Source organism: Lycium ferocissimum, unplaced genomic scaffold (assembly GCF_029784015.1).
Source record: "Lycium ferocissimum isolate CSIRO_LF1 unplaced genomic scaffold, AGI_CSIRO_Lferr_CH_V1 ctg8990, whole genome shotgun sequence".
In the NCBI taxonomy this organism is placed as follows: domain Eukaryota; kingdom Viridiplantae; phylum Streptophyta; class Magnoliopsida; order Solanales; family Solanaceae; genus Lycium; species Lycium ferocissimum.
In genome coordinates this window covers 4708-15408 of record NW_026727526.1, presented here as the reverse complement: position 1 = coordinate 15408, position 10701 = coordinate 4708, and the positions used below count along the sequence as shown (strand labels likewise).

The following is a 10701-nucleotide window of genomic DNA, read 5'->3' as shown; positions in this document are numbered from 1 at the left end:
TACATATGTTTCATAACCTCCTTACTTCCAAAAGTTAGAGTTCATGATTCAGAGGCATGACTTCTTTCTTGATAATCCATAAATGTTTTCCAAAATGTCCCTACTTTTCGAGTCAAAGATTTATGATTCTATAAGCTTTTATGACAACAACAACGGACGTGTTTTTACAATGTTAATGACGATGCTAAAGATGAGAATGTTTCTGTGATGATTACAACGATGATGATGATTTCATGTTTAAAAGTCCCAAGCTTATGATTTCAATGTGAATATGAGAATGTTGAGTTATTTTCGTGATTTTCTTGATTTTTATTCATTGTTGTTGATCTCGCCTTATAATAATTGTTCCTTCAAGGTGAGATAGAGCGATGATGATTATTCCATAATATAATCGGAGGTTACCGACCTTACGTCACTCCGATGTATTTATGGCTTTTATTTGGCTCTCATGCATGCTTTATATATATGTATGTATTTTCACACACCGCGCCGCGCTATAGTCGGTCGGGCATGGCACGTAGACGTGCATACCACTGCAGTGGGCATGTTATGATATTGCCCCGGATGCGGGAGGCCTATACGCAGGCTAATGATGATAACACCGAGCCTTAATAGCCGGGTATGATACTATATATATGACACCGAGCCTTAATGGCCGGGCATGATACTATAAATATGACACCGAGCCTTAATGGCCGGGCATGGTACTATATATATGTATAAGAATATTTTTTTTAAAAGGCTAAGCATGCATGACACCGCCTTATGAGGCATCCAGATGTACATGTTATCTCTCATATTCCATGTTATCTTTCATATCTATATTATGTTGTTATTCATACCTTACATACTCAGTACATTATTCGTACTGACGTCCCTTCTTGTGGACGCTGCGCTCATGCCCGCAGGTAGGCGGAGACGGATCGACCCGTAGGTGTTCTATCGAGCGGATTCTCGGAGCACTCCACCTCTTAGTTGCGATCTATTTGGTATTGTCCTTATGATCATTTGTGTTCTATGTAGAGGCTCGTAGACGTGTGCGTACAGTTAGATGTTTTATAGCTCCACCGGTTCATATTGTTGTATAATATATTGGTGGCCTTGTCGGCCTTATTTTGAGCTCTTAATACTTTACTGTTAGCCTTGCCGGCTTTATGATATACTTTATGTTGTGGCGACCTTATCGGTCCGCTTATGTACATATGTGCTGAATGAGCGGATATTCCTATTTTGGGCCTTTTCTGCGTGCAGGTGTTCTTTGAGTTATGGGTTATAATGTTCAAAGTAATGGATAAGTCAGGTGGTTCTCGGCCTACGGGTCGGAGCCCGTCATACTCCTGGTAGGGGTGTGACATGCCTATCATGCTAGCTATCATACTCAGCCTGAACAAACATAGTTCTCAAAGTAAACTCACTATGAAATGATCATTAAATATCTCTCAAAACATGCGTATATACATAAGCCCCCGAGGCTGCAAAATGATATACAAGATATACACTAAGGAGATCGTAAAAATCTACTACCCACGCATATGTATCTACGAGCCTCTAGCTGGAGTACTGAAATCATAAGGACGGGACAGGACCCCGCCATGCCCCAGTATGTACACAAAAAAATATACCAAGAAGTGACAACTCCGGAGTAGTGGAGTGCTCTTATGTCTCCGCTGAGAAAGCTCCTAGGAATTCGGTCCGTCTCCTTGCCTACCTGTGGGCATGAACACAGCGTACATAAAAGAAAAGGACGTCAGTATGAACAATGTACTGAGTATGTAAGGCATGTACAATGACATCATAAAGAAATGAGATAACATAAGATAAAGAGATAACCTGTAACTGATTGCCTCTTAAGGCGAAATCATGCATGCTAACTCTTATATAAACATCATCATATCATGTACACACACACACACACACACACACACACACACATATATATATAAACTGCCCGACCATATAGGTACGGTGTGATCATCATTAGCCCGCGTCCGGGCCTCCAGCGTCCGGGGTAAACATCTCATGCCGCACACTAGTGGTGTCTGCCCCGCCAAATAGGCACGGTGTAATTATCATAGCCGCCCACTACGCCCATCGTAGTGGTGTCTGCCCGGCCAACTAGGTGCGGTGTAATTATCATTATTTACATAACATAAAGCATGCATGAGAGCCCAAATGAAAGCTATAACTCTATCGGAGTGACGTAAGGTCGGTAACCTCCGATTATATTATGGAACAATCATGATCGCCATGTCTCACCTTGAAGGAACTAGTATTATGAGGTGAGACTATCAACAATGAGTAATATCAAGAAAATCTTGCAATAGGATCATTAGTCTCATCATAACATCATTTTATAAGCTTTAGAATCTCTATGAATAAAATCATCATAATCATCATCATTATCATAGAACATATCTCAGCAATTTCTCATAGGAAGCTCTTAGAAATCTTTAGCCTTCAACTTTGGGATATGAGAAAGTCATGGAAATATACTGGAGTCATAATATAGAAGTCATGCCTTTGAAAGAAAGGGACTAGCCTTACATAACTGTACGTCGTCTAAACTAAAATGACTAAGAGCTAACGAAAATTGGGCAGCATTTCCTTTGTTCCAACAACTCCCTCCATATGATAAACAACTCCCTCCATATGATAAACAACTCCCAAATATCAATAGCAACACCCATAATATCATATTCAATAAACTTCTTCAAGTTAAACATTGTTCAATTCTCAAAACCCCTTTTCAAAGTCGCCCATAACAATAACTATAACACAACACCATATTCATCCACATATAATGCTTCCTCAACACCCTTAGTATCATTCACAGAAAAATTATACTCATAGCACTCTAAGAACCATGACTCAATTGAATTTACTATTCAAAATATCCTTATTTCCATATTTGAGATTCATATTCTACTTTCTTCTCTAATCCAATTTATTCAACCACTCAAATACTCTTAATAACATGAAATAGATATAAAACTCACCTTTGGTCATATAAGAATGAACTTTAGATGAAGATACTTCACTTGAGAAAAACCCCAACTTCCATACCAAAGGAATTCTTGACTTCTATCCACCCTAGTGAGCTTCTTTACACTAGATTCTCTTGATTCTTGATGTTTAATCTTTGATTTCTCTTGGATTTGTGTTGATATGGTGAGTTAATGGAAGCTTAGAGAGGCTTTAGGGTTTTATTTTAGGTGAAAAATGAGGCCTAAATCGTGGAAAGCCTCTATTTATAGTCTTAGGAAAAATTTCCGCCGACTTTAATTTTTTTGGAAATTTCAGGCAAAGTACGGGCACTGTTCATCCCGTACTTTACTGTTCACACGTACTTTCAAAGCACGGGTTACTGTTCACCCGAGGAATTTTTTTTTCCAACTTTCTGGAAAATTTTGGCAAAGTGCGCCCAGGAAGTGCGGGACACACTTTATTGTACAGGCCGTATTTTCCTCTATACTTCACAGAAAAGTGATCAGTCAGTTGCATTGGAAAGAAGACTCGCTGAACTTCAATTTTCATAGGTTATGAGTTCCATAACTCCTTATTAGGGGTGTTCAAATGAGACCGAAAAATCGATCCGAACCGGTAAATCGAGTCAAACCGACTTAATAAACCGAAAACCGGCTTGGTTTGACTTGATTTGGTTTTAAATTTTAAAAAACCGATAATATTTGGTCTGGTTTGGTGTTAAACCAAAAAAACCCGAACCAAAACCAAACCGAACCGATATATATATATATATATATATATTCTTCAAAATTTTGGCTCATTACAAGTCCAATACAAATTCAGATAATTAGAAAGAAAAGTGTAGCCCATTTGATTTTAAGGTAAAATAAAAAGAAATTTGCTAAAAGTAAAATAAAAAATTTCCCCTTATCCAGTTTTACGGTTCCCTCTTTTACATGCCATCTGAATGACTACTTATAAGCTAGCATTTTATCCGTAACAAATTAAAGGGAAGAAACTGGCAATTGGAATTTAAAATGATTTGGTAGATGACTTTGCCTTTTTGTTTATCATTTTCCGTTTCAACTTTTTTACTTTCTTCTCAATGCTTCATAAACACGATGAGTCTAGATAACAAAAATTCTGAAGGGCTGCGTAATATCAAAAGGCTACATGTAGGGAGGTAACTAAAATCATGAAAAGTAGATGTTATGTTTTTGTAATTCCTATACCCATAACCATAGGCCTATGTAATTCCTATACCCATAACCATAGGCCTATATCTAAATAAAGTTAATGAATTAATTAAGAAGATTCTTAATTAGATTTGAATGGATCACGGTCAAAGCCGTATTTAGTGACCATTTAATTCAAAGGTTTTTTGTATTAATACATTCTTAAAATTCGAAAAAACCGCAAAAACCGAACCAAACTGATAAAATCGACAAAACCGAAACCGATAGAATTTATACTATAATGGTTTGGTTTTGTTTGAATATTCAAAAAAATCGACTTAATTGGTTTGGTTTGGTTTTAACCAAAAATCGAGTCAAACCGGACCATGAACACCCCTACATTCTAGGAGATATGCCTCTTCAAAGTTGGACAAAAAATTCTGTCCATTTTTTTTTTCCAAATTTTCAACGAACCTAATTTCTTTGATTCACTTAGTCCCGAAACCCTTAAATACTTGTCTAACACTTATTAAAAGTCTTCCTTGACCTTGTAGGGGTATCATAGCCCCTCTGAACTCACGTTAGTTTGCTTACGACGATGCGAAAATTCACGAGATGTAACACATTCACAAGCAAAGAAAATTTTGGCCACAGCAAAAGTCATTTTTTTTGTGCGGAATGCCCTTGAAAGGCACTGGTATTTAATTTTTACCCGTCAAATTTGAAATCTTTAATTTTTGCCTTTCGTCTAAAAACTCAGGAGTTTTGGGTTCGAATTCCTGCTTAGCAAATATTAAAAAAAAAAAAAAATCACAAAATAGATGTTTGTAGCAAAATTAGGCCTATTCGAGCAAAGTTAGGCCTGTTCAGGTAGAGGTTTGCCTTAAGGCCTAATTTTGAATAAAAGTTTGCCTTAAGGCAAAACCCCTGCCTGAATAGGCCTAATTTTGCTACAAATCTCTGCCTTATAATTTTTTTTTACTAAACTGAAATTCAATTTCAAAACTTTAAGATATTAGGCGAAGGATAAAAATAAACATCAATACTTTAAGGGGCAAAAATTAAAGGCCAGTGCCTTTGAAGGACAAGCAAATGACCTAGCAAAAGTTTCTTTATGTTTCTCGACTCTCTTTTTCGCAAGTATGCCTGTCGACTTTTAATCCACCAACCAAGTTAGCTCTTACTGCAATGAATTGTCATCTCATCGTACTATTTTATTTGGAAAGTAAACTATATGTGTTGCATACTTTTTTAATATATATTAAAAAGTAGTTTAATTTTAAATTTTACTCTCTCACAGTTTATATATTGCTATTTCCTTATAATTTATTACAAAAAAAAAAAAAAAAAAAATACTCTCTCCTTCCCAATTTATGTGAAGGTTTTGACTGAGCACATAATTTTTATTAATTGTTTTTTTGAGTTAAATGATCCCTCAAACATGAGTGTAGATTCTAAATAGTCCGTTAAATATGCGATGAATAGTTTTGGTATTTTAAGGTTTAAATGATTGAGCACATAGTTTTTTTTTAAAAAAAATTGAAACTTGTGGTCTAAAATAAATAGGAAAAAGGGTAAAAAATGCTTCTCTACTTTGTTTCAATGGCTAAAAATATCATCAATTATAATTTTGGATCATTTATGCCCCTGCTGTTATGAAATTTAGCAAAGGCAGCGCCGCCTCCAGAAATAGGTATTGCATGGCGCGAACACGATTTTTTTAGGCTGCAATGCAGATATTGGACAATGAATGGGAAACAAAAAAGAGAAGTTTTCATTTAGAACGACTCATACTAATAACAATTCTCGGAATTCAGGTCGAAAGTAGTTATCATTTGATCAAAATTCAGTTCTATGTATCTATACGTTTAATTCTCTTGTTCGTGCTGTGTTTTACGTTTTAAGTATTAGTAGATCTTTGGTTTCCTGATTTCATGTTTTATGTAAGTAAGACTCAACTGCTTTCCAATTACTTATTAGTCTTCTTGAGATATTGTAATCAAGTAGTTGAAGTTCTTCACAAACTTGTTTAAAATTTGTGCGTTTTTCCTTTTTCAAATAATACAGCAAAATATTGCAAAGCTCAGTAATGGTCTACTGTGATTTCTTTGACTTATGTTGCTGGCCCCAATAGCCCTAACTAGATGACTGCTCTAGTTATTTTCTCTATGACTATGTCGTTGGCCATAATGAGCTATGTCGAAGAGGTCCACATTGGATTAAAAATGTGGTCTTCTTATAAGATTTTAGCTAATCCTTCCATCATGAGCTAACTTTCAGGGTTGAGTTAGACATATAATTCATTTCTTTACGAGCTCACAAGCTCGTTGTAGATCATCATCTTCACTTTGATGTACCAAGTAATGTGCTTTTCGTAAACCAAATTTGACTAAAAGTAGGGACAAAATGACAAGAACAAGAAAACCTAAAATTAATGCAACAAGGCCGAATGAAAATAATTAATGTCACTGAAACTCAATTACATAAGTAGGGGTCGTTTGGACGTCCAAGATCAAGTTATTGGGTCCTTGAATATAATTAGGATTATATATTTCATTTTTTATATGCAATATATAAATATATTTGATTGTGGTATAAATTTATCAAGAGTATTTTTAGCTAAACACAAGATAATATTAATTTTAAATTTTATAATGGAATAACTCACTTAATCTGTCCAGCCGGCCCCTTAATGTTTTTCGAGAAATTGATCAAAACTACCAATATAATGTATTATCTCATGTTGATCAACTCTGTTCTTCCTTATACTTTAGCTATAATCTTATTGTTAGGGAAAATTTTGGCATGGTGTCTTGTCTTGACTCATAACGAAGTTTCAACCTTAAATATAATAGAAGGTAAATTCGTTAGTCGTCAAATATAAAGGATTAAATATAAATTTCTTAACTCGAACTACTTTGATACATGAAATCCTTCCATTAGTATTCTTATTTGTTTTTTACAAATATAATTATCAAAGTTAATCAAATTGACACTATAAGAAAGAATACATTTGGTAACAATTTTTTTTTTTTGTTAACATAGATAGGTTATTGTTGCAAAAAGTACTTTTGCCAACAACATTTTTTTTTTGTTGTTGCATAAACTTTTCCCAATGACTGTTATTGTAACGGCGTACAACAACTTCTTTTTTAGTTGCCAAAAGTACTTTTTGCAACAATAGTTAATACTCTATGGCAACAACAAAAAAAATATTTTTAAAAGATTCATCATATATGTCAACAATAAAACTAAATTGTTGCAAAATATTGACTTTTGCCAACTATATTATTTTTGTTGCCAAAAGAGCTGTTGCAATTGCTATAGTTTCTTGTAGTGTGAACTGAAATCAAGATAATTGATATAGTTGAAAAAATCAACTTTAATTATTCACAATAAATTTTCAAGCAAATTTGTATGACATAAATTTTTTGAAATACAGACCGCATTTGTTGAATTACGCTGAGTATGTTGTTATTGTTGTATAAAGTTTAATTTTGAAATAGCTGATAGAGCGGAATCATTCACACCCCTTGTGTTAAGAAAGGTAAGAGTATTCTTAGCTCTTAAGTAATGAAAGGAATAATTAGGAGAGCATTATCCAAAAGAAAAAAGTGATGAAATCGATAGGATCAATTGAAGTCCCCTCTAGCTTTGGCAAAAATAATTGTACTGCCAAAGTTTACGTAGTAATGCAAAGAAGGGAAATGAGAAAAAGCGGACAGTGAGAATTATTGAAGCAACTTTCTTGCTTTACTAAACTGTACGGAGCCAATGTGTAAGGTTGATCTATTGAGATGTGGTTGGGATTGGGTCCCCTCGCAAGTCTTTGGTGACTGCTAGACTACTTTATTAAAATGATGAAGCAAGCGACACTATTTAAGCGTAGGTCCTTATCTTAAGAAAATTGCCTGAGTGTTCTAATTAAACACTAACGAAATGGCTACGGCTGAGACCAAATTGAGCTTGAAGCTTCTGATTGACACCAAGGCTAAAAAACTACTATTTGCTGAGGTTGATAAGGATTTTGTTGATTTCCTCTTTCACATTCTCTCGTTGCCAGTGGGCACTGTCACTAGGCTCCTTAAGGAGAAAGGAATGAATGGGTGCTTGCATAACATCTACCAAAGCGTAGAGAATCTGAATGACTCCCATATTCAGTGGAAGGATAGTATTTTACAACCCAAGTGTCCTTTTAGAATCTCTTCAGTTCCTCTATTGCTTAATGACGCTCCGTCTATGGCTATTTATCAATGTCCACGTTTTCCCCCCCACGACTCTTATGTCACCGATGACTCTAGCGCTCGCTGTCCAGATCCAGATTGTGACTTACAAATGTCAGGTACTTGTAACTTACAAATGTCAGATACGATGACGTATGTTGCTCCACCTGGGAAGGTAGCAACAGGGGGTTTTGTGAAGGATATGGTGAAATACATGGTGATGGATGACTTGGTAGTTAAGCCCGGGTCCGTCGTATCAAGCATTACCAGTCTTACAGAGTACTTTAATATCAAGGATTTTGATGCACTGCACGAGGAAGTTGTACATTTTGGAAAGGAAGAGGTAAATCACTTTTATTTGGATTTATTTTATATGCATCTGTTCTTACCAATCTCGGTATAGAATGGAACTGCTATTTTCTTGTATACCTAGTAAAAGATAGGATATGATAAATCTCGAGTTGTTTCATAGTTATCTAGTTGTCTCTTCCGGTCGTAGATATTCTAATATTTCGTCGTAGCTCTTGAGATTTTTGAGGTAATTGATTCTAGTCAATCGTTTAGTTCGCCTAAAGCTCTTTTTGATTCGGAGGGAGTATTACAATTAGAAACCATATTTGACTAACTTTACCTTATTAATGTCTAAGTTCTAATCTCTCTACATTAAATGTTTACTCTATTTATGTATTATCTTTATTAATGATAAAATTCTACTATTGGTAAAAAGGGAAAAAATAATTAATTGTGCCTTGAACATCTAAAAGGACAAATAATTTGAAATAACTATTTTGAGTAAACACGACAAATAATTTGAGATGGAAAAAATATAATTAATTGTGCTTTGAACTCCTAAAATGACAAATTATTTGAAATAATTATTTTTAATAACAACGACAAATAATTTGAGACGGAGGGAGTAGGTTGTTTGATAGAAAGAATCACTATTTTTGGGACATACATCTGTATATATGTAAAACACTTAAATCGTTTATACAATGTATTTCTTGTCAGATTTATGTGGTATTTTTTATTTTTTGAGATTTAAATTATGTGATCTATGACCGATATGTTAGAATGTATTATTGGATCTTTTTCACGTAACAGAATTATTACTCATTACTAGTATTTTTCGTATAATTTTTTAATATTAAATTTATCTTATCTTATTTAATTTAGTTTCATAGATGAGTCAAGTTGATTATCGGAAAACGAAAAATACCACATCTATTAGGATGGATGATCCGATCCCAATCGCCACTTTTATTAGTGCCGATAACAATATTATCGTAACATCGCCATGGTACAGTTTAATCCTGCATCTGCAACCTTTTCTTTGACATAATGTACTTTTTATTTCTTGGACAACATTCTTACTTTAGAAAATTCCTGCTCGTTTTGCAGGCGCTGAAGTTGCTGAAATTATCATTCGAGTCGAAAGCAGTTCTGACAAGTCTTTTCATGATGAGCAGCGTAAAGGCGGAGAAATAGCTAGTCATTATTAGACATATCAATGGATTTGGATGTTTCAGTTTAGTCAATTGCCTTTTAATGGTTTTCTTTTGTTTCATTTCCCGCTATCGTTGATTATGATTACAAAATCTTACTTTATCTGGTTTGAAATTGTTTTTGGTACGTTCTATTCTCAAGCATATCTTACATTTAAAGATTAATTTTTAGCCATATGCATATCCAACATTATGAAAGAAGCACAAATAATTTGAACGGATTTCCTCAGCCATACAAGTCGTCTCTATCAAACAAAGTAGTAAAAGCAATTCAAGTTAGCAGTTATTTCGTGCTTAATTGACATATCATAAAGTTCTTGTTGACAGCAGAATTACAAATTTGCTTCCATTACGTGATATTTAATTTTGCCCTGGATACCTTCTAATGGATAGGCTAAGATTTCTTTTGTTTTTGCATTATGTATATTTTGTGTTATGCACAGAGTACTACAGTTTACGTATGCCATAAGAAGAAATAAAAAGAGGAAGGAGGAGGGAGTAATATTTCATCTCAAGCATATTATCGAATTTAGACATTCTTCGACCATCTCCAACATTATAGACTGCATAAATTATTTGAAGAGAATTATTTTATTCACAGATGAAGCTTCAAAAAACCCATTTGTCTCGATTATTTTTAAGCTTGAAAAAGTTTAATTTGTGCTTGTGCTCAAATGTACGTGTTGTAGCTGTGAAAGTCAAACCAATACTGAAACAATGTAATCGTTGTACATGAATGGCCATTGAAAGTTGAGTAAGCTCGAGCTAGCCCGTAATCAATCCATACTTCTGTGCTAACTAAAGTTAATTTGCTGGCTAAGCGGAGTTGCAAAT

General features: G+C 34.5%; 1 protein-coding gene across 1 annotated transcript; it reads left to right on the top strand.

Annotated features, from left to right (window-relative positions):
• Window positions 1–8078: 8078 nt before the first annotated feature.
• On the top strand, window positions 8079–9982 carry LOC132046011 (uncharacterized). The gene is made up of 2 exons (XM_059436563.1): window positions 8079–8705; window positions 9764–9982. The coding sequence occupies exons 1-2, from the start codon at window positions 8079–8081 to the stop codon at window positions 9848–9850; spliced, it is 714 nt and encodes a 237-aa protein (XP_059292546.1). The 3' UTR covers window positions 9851–9982.
• Window positions 9983–10701: the final 719 nt, after the last annotated feature.